Genomic DNA, 17,867 nt, shown 5'->3' with positions numbered 1-17,867 from the left:
TTGCATTGAAAACATAGAATATTTTGTAAGTATATAGTTTTTGGAATGTCATTCTAAGCTCTACTGATTTAGAAGCACCAGCTTCTCTCATGTAAGAAGCTATATTGTAATGCCTCCTCTTGAATATTTTAAGTGGAGGGTGAATAATCAATGGTTTTCTCTTCACAGAACTAGCACTTTCTAAATTGAAAGCATGTTGCTGCCGTGGACTTGACATTTTGCTATTAGTTTAGGTTGGGAGACTGAAAGACACATTCTTCTCCATTCATCTTCCCCCAGAATCCTGGGAATAGGCATGAGCCTTATTTAAAAGGGAAAGGAAGAAAACAAACAAACAAACAAAAAACAACAACAAGGAGAAAAAACACTCAACCACCCCACCCCCAAACCAAAGCTTCTATTGCTGTTGCTGTACTGATAAGCTTATTTGGCAAGCAGAAACAGGACATTTCAGAAAGGTAACAAAACAGTTTAAAATAATTTACAAATCCAGACCATGGCAAGGCAACCCTATAAACTGCCAAGCAAGTCAAGATAGAGCAGGTTTCCCACTCAGCATAACAATTCATTGGGATTAGCAAATGCAACTGCAGTCACCCTGCTTTATGGGTAGCTGGTATTTAAGCAGTGAGCAGCAAGCCATCAGCAAGCTTTCTGTTGAATTGAGGCTGTATTCTGAAAGATGCAAGAAGTTGGTGTCCCCATTGTTCTATATACACTTGAAGAACATGCAGTAGTCATAAAATTCAAGACCAGAATAAGGTAGTTTTCATCCTAGTTTTAGCTCCCCTGACTTCAGTGTTACTAGTGGGTTGGATTTTGGCCATGTGCAATTTTGAACACTACAGATTTTGACCTGATGAAACAAATAAATGAAAAGCCTTGAACAAAAAAGGAAGCCTTCTAAAACACTAAGTGTGCATTTTGGTTGTCAGAGAAAATGCTTACTAAGTTGTCATGAATAAATTGAATGGAAGCTACATAATTCTCAGTCTAGTGAACAGGAAAACAATTAGGCAGTAAATTAACAATCCTGAAATTACAGTTCTAGATCATCCTAGTGTAAATGGGAGAGATTTGCACCCACACAGAGATTGGTGCAGACTAGTTCCAAAATGAGTTGGGCAGATCTCAGCAGAGGTGGGTTTTCAGAGCTCTTTGCTGCTTTGGAGGAATATTACTCAGTTCTGGATAGGAATTTAATCTATATACAAATTTTTTACCTTCTGTACTTTGGGAAGTGTCTGCTGCTCACAGATCAGAGGACAGATCCAAACAGAAAACAGCCTCACCAGTTCAAAGTTCAAATGGAAATACTTAATGTGCCCCAAGCTGCAACCTCACTTAACTTGTTTCTATTATGTTTTTAATTGGCATGTCAGTGTATAGATGGTAACTTTTTTTTTTCTTCTTTGCTAGGACTGCAATCCACTGTTTGAGTCAGTGCACTTCTCTGCAAAGAAAGGAACTTCAGTTCATGCAAATTTTGATAATCAGAGTAGTAGTATTTCTTTGTATTACAGGAGTGCTTAAACCCCTCAACTGTGGCTCAGGCCCTTGTATATTAGGTATGATTAAAATACCTTCAAACATTTATAATTTAAGCATTAATGATAGACAAGAAAGGAATAGATGCCAGCATTTTACAGGTGAATGAATGAAACAGGTGAAGGACTAAAAAATGATTGTATGCATGCTTAAAGGTGTCAAACGTAGGATCTTAGACTTATTGTTAGGCTTTTCTTTTTGCCTAAAGTAATTTATGTCCCCAAGAAATGCAAGGTAAAGCATTTTAATATGAGTTTATTCCATACTGAGTTACGTTAAGTGACATTACCTTGCATTTGCCACCTGCTAGATGTGTGCAGACTTAAAGTGTGGCTTGTTTGATGCATGGTAATGTGATGGTGTGTGAGCTTTCAGTCTTAAGTGGTTTGCCCATGATGTTGTGGGAAATTGATAGCAGAACCAGAAATTGAACACAGAATTTCCTTCTCTCAATCCAGTGCCTTAACTATAATAGGGCAAAGTATTATGTGGTTGGCGGGGAGGGGGGAGGCTGTTTTGTTTGTTTTTTAAAGCCTAGAACCATAAGATTGTGTGGAGTTGGTCTTCATTGCAATCTTTTGAATATTTAATTGCAAATGCCCAGTCACAATTTTAGATCTATTTGAGTGCCAGTGACTTAGGGAATATTTGTGATTTCCCATGTATTCCCCAAAATTGTTGTTCCTTCCTCAACTGCTATCAGCAGTAAGGAATGACTTGAATAGAAGAGCTGTGTAACTGAATGTCTATCTAACTCAACTAATTGAATTGATAGTATGAAAGCTAACCTAGATTTTGTAGGCTCTGTTGTAACTTTAGTGTCTTGTTTTTTCACTAAATCTTTGTTCCTAGAAATCAGTATCTGAATTTATGTCTTGAGTCTGGAGTGGAGTACCACTTTCAGCTTTAATTTTTTTTAAGGTGCTTGCTTGAGGAAGTAGATGCCAAAGTAAATTTGAAAGGAACTCTGGACTTCAGTGTTGGAAGAATGAATGGAGAGCAAGAGCTCTCTCTGGGTTTCATGAGAGATGAATGGACAAAGTAAAAAAAAAAAAAAAAAAAAAAAAAGTTTAAAAAAAAAAGGAAAAAAAAAGGAAAAAAGGGAAAACAAAGAAAAAACAGCTACTGAAGTTTAAAATAATGAAACAGGAAAGGCTTTTCTGTATCACCAACAAAAATAATCCAATATTTTTATTGTTCAGGATGGCAGAAACTCTGAGAGCAAGTGCCAAACAAAACCATGGAATGTGTTGGCTTTTTCAGCATTATGAGTATACCTTAACAGCATTATGAATATCTTAACACAATTTAAGCCAGCTTTGTACTGTTCACCTTTTGCCTGGGCACAGTACATGAGTTTTAATTGAATAGAACATAAGCTCACATTGAATCCCTGAGTTTATGCTGTAAATTCCAACCCAAGGAACAAAACAAATAAGCAAAGAGGGGAAAAAATAAGAAAATTTGAAAAAGGAAATAGACTGTGGAAGAGTCCCATGTCTCCTGAGAGAGTCCCGCTTTTTGTCCTGAACATGCTTTTCAAAACAAGATCCTTTGGCTGTTGTGAATGAGCCTTTGGGAACAGATTTGGCCTTCAGCCCAACCTGCTGCTCCGTGTGCCTTTAAGAAGGCGGTGTGTTTTGGAGCTCTCAGCCTGGGACCCTGGCTGGGATGCAGCCTGAGGCCACCCTTTACTGTTGAAGAATCAGTAGCAGCAGCATTGGCATAATGTCTTTGTGCCTGCTCCCTTGACACCTTCACCCTCCACACATTCCTTTGCCTGAGTGTTTACTTACTCAGATACATACAGCTCTGCAAATAGCTGTTACCTGTAAAACAAACCAGAGAACTATTTGGCTAAAGAGAAAAAATAAATTAAAAATAGTTATGTGACATAGCTGCAAAGTGGTGCAGAACAGGAGCAAGAACCCTGGCTGTAAGGGGTTGTGGAGGTGGCTGGAACAGTTAAAGCATGCTAGTGGAAAACCACAGTTGTTTGCTCTGTGGTGGTGGGTAATGACTGCCTGCTTGTAAAGAATTAACACCTTGTGTCATCTCTAGCCTCTTCCTGTGTTTGGTTCTCATGTATAAAATTAGATGATGATAATCCATGAGTGGGAATGATTCAAGATTTAATTGATGTGCCAAATTGTGCTGCACAATCGTGCTGCTGAACTCTGCTACAAACATTTGTCCCTGCTGACTCCAGGCATGACGAAAAGTTAAACATTTGGTTACATTCTTCCTGAAAGGCAAAATATTTAAATTAATTTAAATACTGCCTGGCATTATTGATCTGCTCTCAGGGTTTATGTGAATGAAGCTGTTCCTGGGTGGCTTCTCTACTTGTACTGCGGTTTTGGAGACCTGGAAGTGTTCTGAGCTGAGAAGTGCTGAAGGAAGGAGGCAACTGGTGTCTCTCTGATCCAGTGACTCCCTCCCAACTCCTGGGTTCTATGTGGACCACGGGGTCACTTCATACAGCCACCGGCAGCTATAAATGCTCTTAAGCTTCCTGCAGTCACATAGTGAGCTTGGGTAAGTGCTTTTGTAATAAATTGGTCTCATTCTTGCTGATAGCTTTTTGGCTCCTGTGTCTACAAACTGGTGCCTTCTCCAGGCAGTTTTTACGTGCCCTTTGCAAAGTTGTCAGACTGACTGCTGGCTCTTAAAAAATCAACCAAGCCTTGCTCTTGGACTCAGAATTTCTCTTCGGTACTTTTGTAACCTGAAAGTTTGCTGCAATTAGTGCTGATACACATTGTAAGAGAAAATAAAAGGCTGTTCTCAGATGTCCTGTAGAGTGAACAACTGAAACATGAGTGTGGGATGAGCCAGGAAGACTGGCATTCTTTCCTGGCTGCATGCTATATGGAAGAGACAGTGCCTTGGAAGGGAAGGAGCAGAAAAGTTTGCCGTTGACTCTGATGAATCCTAATCCTGCTTCTACTGAAGTTGTTGGGAATCCTCCAATTGTCTTCAGTGTGAGCAAGAAGGGATCTTAGGTGAGGATGGATGACTCTTTCCCTACTTGAATGAAGTCTCTTGCCTATTTACGGGCCTGCTTCTATTGAAACCGAGCCTGTTTTAGCCTTTTTGGGTTCTTAGGGACCTGTTTGTATAAAGCAACTTACCTACCTATCTTTTTTTTTTTTTTCTATTGTGTGTATTTTTTGTATGTTCTGTTGAAAGGTGAAGCCTCTGTAGAAGGGGATGCAAAAACTGATTTTTAAATAGTAATAAACCAAAAGAGAATTAAACTCTGCAGGCTGCATGCATTCTTTTTATGGAGACGGAGAACAGAGACCATGAGTGCCCAGAGACAGCCTGTATTTCTCATATCTACAGATCTTCCTCTTCAGAGGTGGTTTCTGCCTTTGCTCATCTCCACAGCACTGTATGAGAACCCATGGGCAGGTTGCAACATTGTGTATCAGGATGGTCTTTTGATCAGCAAATCCTTTCTCTGGGGCTGTGCGATGAGATTTCTTACATCCTTTTAGTGTAAGTGATGGAGTGGCAAGTATCTATGTGAAATTTGGTATTGTCCTTATTGAATATGTGGAAGACGGTGAAAATAAAAATGAGATAGAATGTATAAATATATTTTTGCGATGCTCCTGGCCTGCCTACCTCAGGTGTTGGGTCATAAGTCAAATGTACAGTGTTCCAACTCAACGCCATTGTATTTTAAAGAATTAAGTGAAGTATGAGGTGAAGCTACCAATCCTTTGTTCCTTCCAGCTCTTTTTGCCTCCTTATGGTTTTAACACTTTGAGCCCTAACTTTCTAAGAGAATGGCAAACTCAAGACCAAAACAACAACAACAAAGATTTGCCCTATTCTGTAAATATATTTAAGGAACAGGGTCTTTGCTTTTGCAAATAGACATTAAAAGTCCATGTGCATTTATAACAGTCATGAAAGAGGCTATCCCTGCATGCCTATGGTATGTGTGCAACCCACAGAGAAAATAAAGAGGTTTGCCTTTCTACACAGGAAAGAAAGGGCAACTTCCCAAAATAAACACAGCCCCTCCCACAGCCTTCAGGCAAACACCTGTGGAGAGAGAGGTCTTTCACAGTACCTGTGTGCCAATGGTTTTATCTGCTTTCAGGTCAGCTAAGGAAGTAAAATCCGGTGGTGAGAGCTCTGCATTTTAAATGTCTGTGAATCCTGCGCTTTTATGAGGAAACACTAGTAGCTCTGCTGAAAGGTTTGGTATTTGCTCCCATGTTGAATCACAAAGACAGCTTGGATCTGAGTCCTAAAACCCTAGGTAGATAAGAAAATCTCTCTATATGTATGTATTTTTTTTTCTCCAATGTGTACAAGTTAATAATCTCATTGCCTTTATGTTGGCATGGGATATGGGAGTTGCTTGCTAATAATGAGTGTTTTTGCTTTTTAGAGGTGGTGCACTTTCCAAAGGAACTGGAAGTCTTGTATATTTAAGTGCAACTCTGTAACCTAATTCTTTCCACAGTGGCAGCTAACTCTTACTTTGACAATATTCCATGATTACTGAAATTTAAGCAGCAATGTTTTGGGCTATCACTTCTGTTTGCTTGTGAAATCAGTTCCCATGGTGAGTAAAGGATTGGTAGAAGGACGTTTAAATAGTTCTCTCCAATTCACTGGAAGTTTTTCTGTTACCCAAACAGAAATCTTTATTCCCTCTGATTCAAATCTCCAGATATCTCCAGGTGCTGCCTTTTTCATGCATTTCATCTGTAGATTTACATCAGCATTTTCTAACGAGTAAGGATATTTGTTTAGCTGACTATTTAGCTTTGCTAGTTACTGCTGTGCACCACGCGGAATGAAGAAAGAGGAAAGCTAAAAAGGTACTTCTATACCTAAAACAAACAAATAACAACAACAAAAAACACAAAACACATCCTCATATTTTTCTTCTTGCATTAATGTTTGTTTGTGCTAAGTCAGCACTATACACATAGATAACATGGGAACATCTTAGACTTTCTGTGCATATCCCTCTTCATGATTCCTTCCCCTTGAATACCATTTGATAAGGTATAACATATTTGAAGCTTTCAAAGCACTTTGCAGACATGTAATCCTTTCTCCCTTCTGTGATTTAAGTAGTATTAATATGACAAACAGAGGCAGAAGCTTGCCTAAGGTCAAACAGCAAATCAGTAGAAGAATTTAGAGCAAGGCCTTTTTTCCTCACTCATAAACCTATATATTCTCTGACTCCCTCCACCCTTAAACATACACGTTCTGTTTTTTTGTCAGCAGCAACCTGTGCTTGTAGAGGAGAAAAAAAAAAAAAAAAAAAAGTAAGTGGAGGCTGAAACCTCTTCAGCTCTACCTTATTCCTAGCAGTTTTGGGACAGTTTTATGTTATCTTGCTTGGAGACACACCCACTGGAAAGCAGGTAAAAACAGCATCTGTGATCTGTATGCTGATTTTAGAATGCTCTGGAAAGGGGAAAGAGTTATGGGCCATGATCCAGTCTGAGTCCTTTACAACAGTTGCAATGGACCACTGTGAACACACATGTCTATGGGCAGTTGGGCCTGTCAAAACCACTCAGGGAACTGTGGTAAGGCAGTATGTAGTTTGTCACAAAATGGACAAAGAGGTGTTGCTGCTAGAGAGGACTCAGTGTGAAATTTCCTAAATCAGGGATTGCTGAGAGAATTTAGTGCTAATCTCAGTGCTAGGAAAGTGTAGCTGCACTGCTTCTCCCCCAGTAAACAATAGGACCCAGATTGCCCTCCTGAGGCCCCTTTCCTTTTATTACAGCCCACACAGAAAGCTCATCTGAGAAGGCACTTTGACTAAGTAGAGCAAACTCTGAACCAGTCTGAACCAGTTCAAATATCACATATGGTTGTTTTGCTTCTGCAGACTTCCTTGTTAGTCCTTGGAGGCTGTGGCTGGCATTTACTTAGCAATAGCTCATGCTGTCAGATCGAAGGGGGAGGGGAAGCCTCTCCTTGAACATGTCAGCAGGGGGATGCAACAGAGCAATCAGATATTTCTATCGCTCCACACTGACTCCTTTGTAGTGACTGTCTCTGTCTTGAGTCGCAGTTATACTTAGCTCACAATTTCATAGATTCAACATCTGATCTGCTTGTTCCAACCCTGATGTTTTTTTCTTCTATGCAGATTATTTCTAGGTTAGGAATAAAATGTATTTATTTCTGACTCCTACATCATTGCTTACGGAAGGCTTTTCACAATTGAGAATCACAGTTCTTATGATCCGGACAGAGGCAACAAAGGAGTAAAACCCAGTTTTGTTGGAGTTGTAAGTACTTAACAGTGTTTGGTAGCATTTGATACTTAGTGTTTCAGGCTTTAAACACAAATTGCTCTAATACTCTGTTCATTATGGATGAGACCTCAGTTTACTATCCTTGGCATCACAGTTTATAAAGTAAGCAGAGAAATTGGAGAAATGGTAAACTGGAATGAAGAGAACTTCCGAAAAACCAGTTTTGAGGGAAACATTTGGAAAAAAAAAAAACTAGTTTTGAGGGAAACATTTGAAAAATTATTTTGATTTGCCTATAAAGAAATTAGAAGTGATAGGAACGTGGACAGTTTTCTCCATATTAAGCAGTCCATGTTAATTTGTCTAGGAAAGAATACTTAGATTGTGAAGGTGACTTTGCTTATTCCCCCCAGTATCTTATTTAGTAAGATTAAGTAATAAGCATGCTAGTTCTTTCAGTAGGAAATTAGATGAACTTTTGGCTGGGAAGATCTGAACGTACTTTGCTGTGGCCAGAGAAAGAGGGTGGGTTTGATGACTTCTTGTAAAGTTCTTCCAGAACTGTGTATTTTTAGTTGCCTCCCTTTGTGTAACGTGCTGTGCTACATGCTAGCTTCCTTGTAGTTTTCTTCTTAAAGAAAGTTCTCCATATACTTTGAATTTTTCCACAGGTAGGGGGGGAAAAAAAAAAAAAAAAAAAAAAAGCCCAACTGAGAGGCAGGAGAGAGAAAGCAGACATTTTCATTCTGGAACTTGCATAAGGTGAACAGCAGAAAGGTACCAGCTCACAGTTGAAACTGGTTCATGCTGAGTTTAGGGAGGATGCTTGACCTTCCTCATTCCTAAAGATGGCTTATGTATTCTGTGAAGTGTTTGTCAGTGTGTGTATGCATTATGGTGCACATATGTGTATGTACATACTGACTTTTACACTATGTGAGGGTACAGTTATAGAGCTATTTGTTTAGTTAAAGTTTGAGTAGTAATGTCAGGTTTAATCTCTGAAGAGTGTAGCAAGAAGAGCAAAGCCATTCCCAAAGAGCAGAAAGAACAATTGACTCTGCCCTTGACAGCTGCTACTGGCATCCTATTAAACTTAACTCCATGAAACTGCCAGGCATAAATCATCCCTTATCCTGGGGAAAGCTAGAGATGAAAGAGAAAAAATGATGCTTAGAAGTCAGTTGTGGAAAAGACTTTGATCTTTACCGTTAATGTGATGGTTTTTGCATTTCTCCCAGATTCCCCGTTGTCCTTCTATGGACTAAAAGCTCAAATTGTTTGCTGGAACTTGGCCGCGTGTAATGAGAAGTGCAAATTTATCTTGTTACATAATAGGAGAGAGAACTGAGGAAGGTCTGAGAACTGGGAAGGTCTGAGGTTTGTTTCCACAGAGATTACTGCCTGGCCTGCAGTTCTTGGGTCAGGATGTACAGGGAGAGATGCTTTCTGTGCGAGATGGCACAGAAGCTTTAGTTTCATGAAATGAGCTAAAAGAAATTAATTGTACAGGTTGGCAGCCCTCTGCAAACAGTTTTGGACAGACTGTGCCTCTGGATGCATGTGTGGCCCTGCAGTTTCTGGCTGAATGGATTTTGTCCCATAAAATCTCTTATGAATAGCTATTACAAACAGAAGGTCTGATTCAGCAGCCCTTAGTCAAAAATCTCTCTTCAGTTAGTGTTGCCTTCACAGAGGGTAAGTGGAGAGCATAACGAATGCAGGAACTGAGTGTCTGCACACAATGAGCATAATGACATGAAGCAGACATTTTAGTTGGTGATGTCGGTCAGTACAGATACACAAAGGATTTTTCCAACCTAGCAAATCTGGCTGGAGGTTGTTTTTTTTTTTTTAATTTTTAATTTGATGTTATTAAACTAAACTTAATGTAGTGTTAAATTGTATCGTTAAAGCACGAATCACACACAAGTGCTAAGGTTACAGTTTCATGTTCAGTGGTAGTGCAGCTTAATTGACCTGTTTCTGTCATTCCCCCTCTGTCATGCTGGTACATCTGCTTTTTGGCGGTTGCACTGTGGACTGGATCCAGCAGGCAATCTGTCTGTAATGGGTTAAAGTGTGTGTGACCTGGTAAGAAAAGGCTGAGAGCTGGGTTGGATCAGTTCTTTGAGCCTGCTTGTCACACCTGTAGCAGCCTGACAGAAAGCACTGCCAGGATGGAAACATCTGGGAGTGGAGGGAAGGACTGCTGCTCCGGCCAGCACTGCCCTGCAAAGTGATTCATCAAACGCTGAGTACAACACGCAGCTTCCCGGCATAGAAATACTTTCTGTGCGTTCAGTAGTTCCCATGTGATTTCAAAGCACCTTAAAAGAAGGGAACTTCCATGTCCTTTTCGGGGGAGGAAGCTTTGATTACCCCTTATTTAACAGAAAGGAAGGGAAAGAGCAAAGAAGTGAAGCAGGCAGACTGGCCAAGGTCAGAAGGAACGCTGTGGGAAAGCCAGAAATAGCACCTTGTGCTGCAGGCCGGGGCCTTGGCTGCAGCCCTGTCTGTTGGCCCAGGCCATCCGTGTGAGCTCTGTGGGCAGGTCTGAGGGTTCAGCTGCTTGTTTGTCTCTTGTGTCAGCCAGAAACCTTGCTGGTGACTCCAGGTGCTTTGGTGCTCTCACTGGCATCTCAGTATCTGAATACCTCTGCCTGTTTGGAAGATGGGCATTTATTGTAACCCATCTGAACTGCCTGCAGAAAGGCATTATTTATCACTGTGGCTGGATGCCTGCACTATAATTAACGTAAAGCATTTGGGGGCTGTTTATCTTGTTCTGTAAGCAGGCGGCTCTCTGAGCACATGGAGTCAATGAACAGCAAGAGGTGAGCGTGTGCCCCCCGTGCACCCGACTGGAGAACCCGACTGGAGATTTAGGGGAGCAGAACGCACCCCTCGCTGCTCGGCCAGGGGCAGTGCCCGTTTTACCCCCCGAGGCCAGGCAGGGGTCGTGCCGCGGCTCTCCCCTGCGGCCCCAGCCCTTCTCCCGGCTGCGGGGCTCGGGGCCGTGTCCCCGCGGTCCCGGGGCTCTGCGGGGCTCGGGGCCGTCCCCCGGCGGCCTCCCCTTCCCCTCCGGGGGGCTCCGCAGCGGGGCCGGGAGCCGGGAGCCGCCCGGTGGCGGCAGCGTTAGGACCCGGCGGCGGCTGCGAGGCGGGAGGGGAGAAGGGAAGAGGAGGGGGGGGGGGGGGGGGCGCGGAGCCCGGCGGTTGTTTACCGGGGAGGGGAGAGCCGGGGCAGGTCTCGCCGAGCACAGCCGGGGCTGCTCCGAGCCCCTCTGAGCCGAGGATGCTGCGCGGGGCCCCGCGGCTCGGCGCGGTGCTGCTGCTGCTGCTGCTGCTGCTGGCCTCCGCCCGGGGAGCAGAGGGTGAGCGGGGGCTTTGTTGGAGGCTGGGCCCGGGGGGGATTTAAGGGACGGGGTGTGCAGCGAGGGCTGCCCGGCTCTCCCCGCATACCCGGCCTGCTCTCCCCGCAGAGTGCCTCCGCGGCGACGGCGCGTCCTACCGCGGGAGCCGGAGCGTGGCCTCCGGAGGAGCCCCGTGCCTCAACTGGGGGCTGGCGGTGCGGAGCGGGCCCGGCGCCGAGCTCCCGGCAGGTGGGTGCGAGGGGTCTGCGTTTTGTTGTGTTTTTTTTTTTTTTTTTTTTTTTTTGTGGGGGGAGGGATCGGGCCGCCGAGGTCCGCGTGCTGACGGCCCCGTGCCTCCCGCAGCCGCCGAGGATCACAACAGCTGCAGGAACCCCGACGGCGCCGCCGCGCCCTGGTGCTACGTCCGAGGTGCCGATGGGGTCCCCGAGAGGAGACCCTGCGACATCGCCCCGTGCCCAGGTAGGAGCGCCCCCTCCCTTTCTTTCCCCTCTTTGCTGCCCTCCCCTGGGCTTTGTTTTTCCCATCCCGCTGCTGGGGTTGGGGTTTGTCACCAGGGTGGGTGGGGTCCCCCCCCTGCGCACGGACAGCCCCAGCTCCGCCAGCCTCCACTGCCCTTCTCCGGGAACAGAGTGTACCCGGGGCTCCCCCTCTGGCCCTTATCTGCACATCTGCCTCCCAGCTGCACCTTGCTCCACCCCTAGAGCTTTTGTGTTGGCACCACAAAATGCCTGTGCAAAGCTTTGCCCCTGCACCTATTTTGCTAGTCGCTATGGGGCTGTTGGGTCGTGTTGCAAAAGGCTGAGGTCTGGACATCTAGGAACTACAGAGACGTGGGTAGAACATTACCGTGGGGCGTGCTACAGCTGTCTAAACAAGTATGCAGCTGCTAAATGAGTGCCAGGGTGAGTTTGGACATAGGTAGGGGGAATAGAACTTGATAAAAACAAGAACTGAAGGGAGGACAGTAAGAAAAAGAAAACCCCAAGCATTGGATTCTTCCTGGATGGTCAGACGTGTCAGGGTGTGAAATGACCTGCCGAGAGAAGAACTGTAGCTGAGAGCATGCTTCAGGGAGAGAAGATATTTCTATTGCCTGAGGGCAAAGTAGCCACTTGTTTCTTGAACTTTTTGTTTATCTCTGGGAGCCCCTCGAGATTTACACACTTCACTGTCCCTCGGGATCGCTAGCCTTGCACGTAAACAGTTTTTCCCCACATGTACTTCCTCCACTTTTCTTCACTGTGCTTGTCTTTTGCCTGCTTTTCCCTAAAGATAAAGCAAAACAAATGTTCTACTGCCAAGATCTTTACTCAAAACAGCCCTGCAGCTTTGGGATCTGGAGAGTTAACTGACCTTTCAGCCAATACATGATTTGCATGTTTAATGGTTTGGCTATTTTTATGTCTCAGAGTGGGTACCTTTTTATTGTAGTCATGTCCTGCAGCTTGCCTTAGTTCAGCTTCTCTGGCTGACTTTAAGTAAAATAACTGTGCAGTGCAGGGGACCCTGATTTCTAACTCCCCTTCTGTACTTCCATTTCACATTCCACTGAGGACTCAAAATGGCTGCAGATAGAAAATCCACATGGAGTTATTGCCAGCTGTGGGGTGAGATCCAAGGGCCTACTGAGAGATGGAGGGAGTTTTCAGGTGTGGATGCATACCATGTATGGCATTTCCAAAAAGCATTATTATTTTTTTGTTTGTTTAGGACAAGTAGTAGATGCATACATTCCACTGCCATAGCTTATATTGTGCTACAGCTTCCATTTTAGCTGTGACGTGAAAGAAGAAGCTGTCTTGAAGATATCCATCCTTAAGCACCTTTCTTTGGGCTGTGGCTGAGGAGGGACTTGCTGTACTTAGGCCAGTCAGTGACTGTGCTGCCTGAAGTGTAGCTCTGACTTAGCCTGTCTCTAATGCTAAAGGAGTTTGCGATATGGCTGCAAAGAGGGGCTGCATAAGAATGTCCCCAGGTTGTTCTTCCACCAGCTGGAGTCTCTTTCCATCAAACCTTTCTGTGTCAGAAGGATGGAGGCAGGAGAAAGATAAAGACTCCTGGGAGACTTGGGATGGAGATCCTCATCATCTTGTTTATGTCTGTTCAGCATGATTGAAGCTGCAGCCTGTATATCGATCTATAGACTAAATGAAGTCATTCTGCATCCCCTGGACTCATGCCCTGAACCTGGGATTCATTCTGCTGTCTGACTTCTGTCTCATATGTGGTGGTGCCTTACACTCCTAGTTAAATAGATTCACGTAGAGGAAAGCAGGGGGAGGAATACGTGTTTCTTGCTAGGATTTTTGGCAACAGCTTAAGAGGGAAGAAATGTTTGTCAGTTATTTCGAAGGTAGTCCGGTGATAGCAGTCTAGATCTGTTCCACTCACAAAGCACATGTTATGCTAAAGTGCTCATCAATGCTTAGTATTTTGTCTCTTTTTTTTTCCCAACAGATGCTACTGCTACCACAGTCCCAGTCCCTACAGCAGAGGTTAATATTTCTCAGGAGGTCAACCAGGTGTTTGAACCAGCTGATACCTTGCCCTCCCGGAGCGAGGCAGCCGCTGTGCAGCCAGTCATTGGGATAAGTCAGAGAGTGCAGATGAACTCCAGAGAAAAGAAGGACTTAGGGACACTAGGTACAAACACTGGATTGTGTGCTGGATCCATCCATTCCTGTAATTCTGGCAGGATGGACTTTTTTGAGGCTCTGAAAGCAACGCTGTAACTGGATCTAATGCCTCCAATTCTGCCTCTTTTCTTTCCACAGGGTATGTGCTGGGGCTGATCATGATGGTGATAATCATTGCCATTGGAGCTGGCATCGTCCTGGGATATATCTATAAGAGGTCAGTGGCTACTCTTCTTCGTACAAAGGCTGGTTGCATGAAGCAACCTACATAGATAAGGAAAGTCTGAGCAGCATCTGCAGACCCAACTAGCTCCTAGTGAAAAGACAGCTACATGCTTCATGCTGTCTTTTCATACAAGTGTTTCTCTTGTCACAAGAACTATTTAAGAATTAAGATTGTTTTTGTTTTGGGGCTTGTGTGTGCAGGCATGTGTGTGTGCTTTGATGTGGCTTTCTCAGGTGCTCCCAGGGGAGCTGACTTTCAGGTAAGAGCTGAAGAGAGCAGATCCCAGGTGTCCTCACAGGAAATTTCTTTTGTGGTCAGAAGCAGCAATCCTTTTAGCAGGCCACCTGTTCCCCAGCTTTTTCTAGCATAGGTACCTTTAGAAGGAAAATGGCAAATTCTTTGCACACATGCATTGTATTCTGTGAAGCTGCATATCAAGTAGTGCTCTTTTTGAACAAGTTCTTTTTACCAAAAAGGAACCCTGTCTGCTCCTGTGTGCTCTAAGGTCAGTTTTGATTCATGTGTAAGTTATAACTTGTTCAGCCACTTCAGCGTGTTGGAAAGAAACCTTTCTGTAGCTCAGCAGCATTTGAGCATCAGAAGGGTTTGTGGTAACAGCAAGCAGCTTAGTTATTTGTAAGGGACAGGGCAGGATTAACAAATACCAGTGAATATGGTTTGCAGCAAGTGAAGGCCCGGGCTGTCTCCTCTGGAAGGGTTTGTTCTGTAGTTTGGCTGTCTGACAGCAGTCTGACACAACCAAGCAGAAGGAGCCCTCTCCCAGGCTGGGACACGTCCTTATGTAAGTGTTTATAATAAACGCCGGCAGAAAAAAAAAACAGAGGGAGGAGTGTTACATAAGGGGCAAAACACAGAGTGCTGCTTGTCGAAGAATCTGATTTGAGGTGTCACTTCAGAGAATGCTGTTTCATGTGCTGGCAGGAACAGCAGCCACTGCTGCACGCTTGTAGGCAGCTTTGAAAAGCTGCCAAAATGCTTATGTGCTGACTGGAAGCCCTCAGCAGCTCTGCCTGTTTGGGATCACAAGCCCCAGGAGGCGCTGAGTGGTGCCTGTCGCACCTCACTCCTGTCTTTGGCAGGAAGGAGCCAAAAACAGAGGCTGAGCTTTGTCCAAATGCAGCTTTGCTTCTTCAATCCCATAGAGCCCACTGCAGGGTTGCAGTGCAGGATGTTTCCTCTCTTCCCTGGTGTCTTGCTCTCTAAATTGCATGTGCAAGCTGGCAGGTTTGGGTGGGTGTGGTGAGAAACCTCTAATGTGTTTAGCAGCTTTTGGTATACACGCTTTTTCTGGAGACAACGTGCTATTAATGCCATCCATTTTTAAAGCAAGGCAGTTCTTCCTTGGCACAAATTACAGAGGTGTCATCTCCTCTAGCTACAGGCTGTAAAGCGAAGTCAGTTTGAGAAGCCACTTGTGGTACTAAGCTGTTAGCTGCAACAGAGCCAGCTCTAAAGTAGGCTTTAATACTTCCAGTAATGGTGTAATTTGCTACACAGGTTTGTTTGCTGCAACAAAAGGCAGAATCTGTCACTACCTCTGATGGTTGTTTCTGCTGGATGAAGCAGGCTACAGAAGCTCTTTTGCACAGCAGTGTGCTCTGTGCTGTCTCACTGCTCCCCTGGGCCTGCACCAGGCAGTGCTGTGGGACTGTAAGGTACTGAGTAACACGTCAGCTCCGTGGCTTGAAGCAGGAAGTTGGCTGTACAGTCATCATTAAGTCGAAGCACTGTCAGTGAATAAGCCAGTTAGAGAGAGGGACACTTTACTTGGCTGCTTTTTTTGTAAAGGTTCTCAACAGGGGCCTCTGTTTACGATAGGGAATGTTTCAGGGACCACTGTATGTAGCTGGAACATCCTTTTGTTAAAGAAAGAGCTAAATCTGCCTTTCTAGTATATTGTCTTCACTGGAACTCTGCCTCTAGCCAGTGGCACTCGCCTCATGCACATACCTATGTGTTTGTTTTTTTTTTCTTATCTAGGGGAAAAGATCTGAAGGAAAAGCATGAGCAGAAAGTTTACGAGCGTGAAATGCAGCGCATCACACTGCCACTCTCAGCGTTCACCAATCCTGCCTGTGAGCTTGTAGATGAGAACACAATTGTGGTGCACACGAACCAGACGCCTGTGGAGGAAACACACGATGGTAGCGGCCCGCTCATGGGGCAGGCAGGTACCCCTGGTGCCTGAGCAGCTGGGGCAGGAGAGGTGCAGGCTGAGCGAAGCTTCCAGCTTCCCACTGTGAGTGTGGGGGTTGTGTGTGTTCATTTCTATTTTGTTTTCTTTTTGATGAAAGCCAGATGAAGGTGATGCAGGGGGACAGAGCAATGGGCTATTCATCACAATCTGTTTGAGGGGCACCATTCAGTGCATGACCAGCTGGGGAGTGGTGGGGTGGACCCTGCTGCTTCCTCCCACCTGTCTCCACAGAGTGCCAAGGAGCTGGAGGGGATGATGGGCCAGGCTCACACCTAGCCACAGATCCCATAGCCCAGAGTGTGGTCTTGGCTTCCTTCTTCTGTTCCTTTCCTATTTAACGGTGTGCACTGTTACTTACGTTTCAGCCTGGAAGCCCAGGAGGGAGCAGTACTGCAGGGACTGAGGGGAGCTTCACGTCAGACTTAGCTAGATAATTACACTCTGATTATAGTTCCTGTCTTTTTGCTTTAGTGGCTGAGAGCTGGGAACACTATCCAGAATCCTGCTACTAGAACAGGGGTTGTTTTTTTATGTTTGTTTTCCCCAAATAAGTATTTGAGGGATGGCTCTGGCCAGGAACAGTAGGTTTAGCCCTAGTGTAAAATTTGGAAAAGCTCTCCTCAAGCTCTCGAAAAATCCAGGTCTTCCAGGGCTGAGGCCACTTCTCTATTTTCCTGCGGTGCTACATGCACAGCCACACTTGTAGGTGTCCAAGTGGTCTGCTTCCTGCTCACGTACACAGATCAGGAGACCAAAAGGCCAGCAGCAGATAGTTCTGGAGTAAAGAAAAAAAACCTGTGCCCTTCTGTTACCTACAGCAGGTTGAGCACGGAGGATAGACATCTAAGTTCCCCTGACTTTCTACAGGGCTAGCTCTGGACAGAGTGGCCAAGTGAGCTGTAGAGGTCACGCTGACCATGAGGCAGCAGCTCCTGCTCTTCTGGCTGTAAGGGCAGCTGCTCTTGCAAGATCCTGAAGTTACAGCATGGCTTCTGGCCCAGCCCTCTTCACACACAGCTTGTGCAGCAAGCCTGCTTGCTTACAGAGCCTGGCCTTATAAGAGAGATTTTGTAACAACTTCTATCAGCATTCCAGGGACTTTGGAAAGGATGGCTGCTGCACCATCTCCCCAATGGCACCGAGTCAAGGCCAGTTCAGGGAAACATCTATCCCCATCTCAGGGGAATCAAGCCATTCAAGTAAGTTTTCTAGCCATCTGCTTTATAGCTGAGGGCCTAACAGGGAATAGCACTTGGCAGCAGGGGTTTTAGTGTTAATGTTTGATTCAGGAAAGGGAAACATTTTATTTTTAAATGCCTTTGAATACCATTTCTTTGTAAATGTTTTAAATACCTCAGTATGAGAAGGTGCAGATTGTGCTACCTTGTATTAAAGCTTAAAAGAAAAATGCTCTGTAGATCTGTGTGGACTGTGGCTCAATCTCTACATTCCTTCCTGCCAGAGCAGAATCCTTTTGCTTATTGCAGATGTCAAACTGAGAAGGGAAGATGCTACTTCAGTTTGCCAAGCCCAAAGGTAAAATCCCCTACAAGCAGTGCCTCCGCTCACCAGGACTGACAAGGGGTACAGAGCTTTATCTCCTTGCTGC

The 17,867-nt window shown here is 44.7% G+C and overlaps 1 protein-coding gene across 1 annotated transcript; it reads left to right on the top strand.

Annotated features, from left to right (window-relative positions):
- Nucleotides 1–11,042: 11,042 nt before the first annotated feature.
- Nucleotides 11,043–17,675, top strand: PIK3IP1 (phosphoinositide-3-kinase interacting protein 1). The gene is made up of 6 exons (XM_032199259.1): nucleotides 11,043–11,178; nucleotides 11,287–11,406; nucleotides 11,521–11,637; nucleotides 13,636–13,821; nucleotides 13,953–14,031; nucleotides 16,042–17,675. Exons 1-6 carry the CDS (start codon nucleotides 11,100–11,102, stop codon nucleotides 16,247–16,249), a joined length of 789 nt encoding a protein of 262 aa, XP_032055150.1. The 5' UTR covers nucleotides 11,043–11,099; the 3' UTR covers nucleotides 16,250–17,675.
- The last annotated feature ends 192 nt before the right edge of the window (nucleotides 17,676–17,867 follow it).

Source organism: Aythya fuligula, chromosome 17 (genome assembly GCF_009819795.1).
Source record: "Aythya fuligula isolate bAytFul2 chromosome 17, bAytFul2.pri, whole genome shotgun sequence".
Taxonomy (NCBI): Eukaryota; Metazoa; Chordata; class Aves; order Anseriformes; family Anatidae; genus Aythya; species Aythya fuligula.
This window is presented reverse-complemented; position numbering and strand designations above follow the sequence as displayed.

Coding starts and splice junctions, on each gene's coding strand:
- PIK3IP1 (XM_032199259.1), top strand. CDS start 11,100: ATGCTGCGCGGGGCCCCGCGGCTCGGCGCGGTGCTGCTGCTGCTGCTG. Junction 11,179..11,286: donor CTCCGCCCGGGGAGCAGAGG/GTGAGCGGGGGC, acceptor CTCTCCCCGCAG/AGTGCCTCCGCGGCGACGGC. Junction 11,407..11,520: donor CGGCGCCGAGCTCCCGGCAG/GTGGGTGCGAGG, acceptor TGCCTCCCGCAG/CCGCCGAGGATCACAACAGC.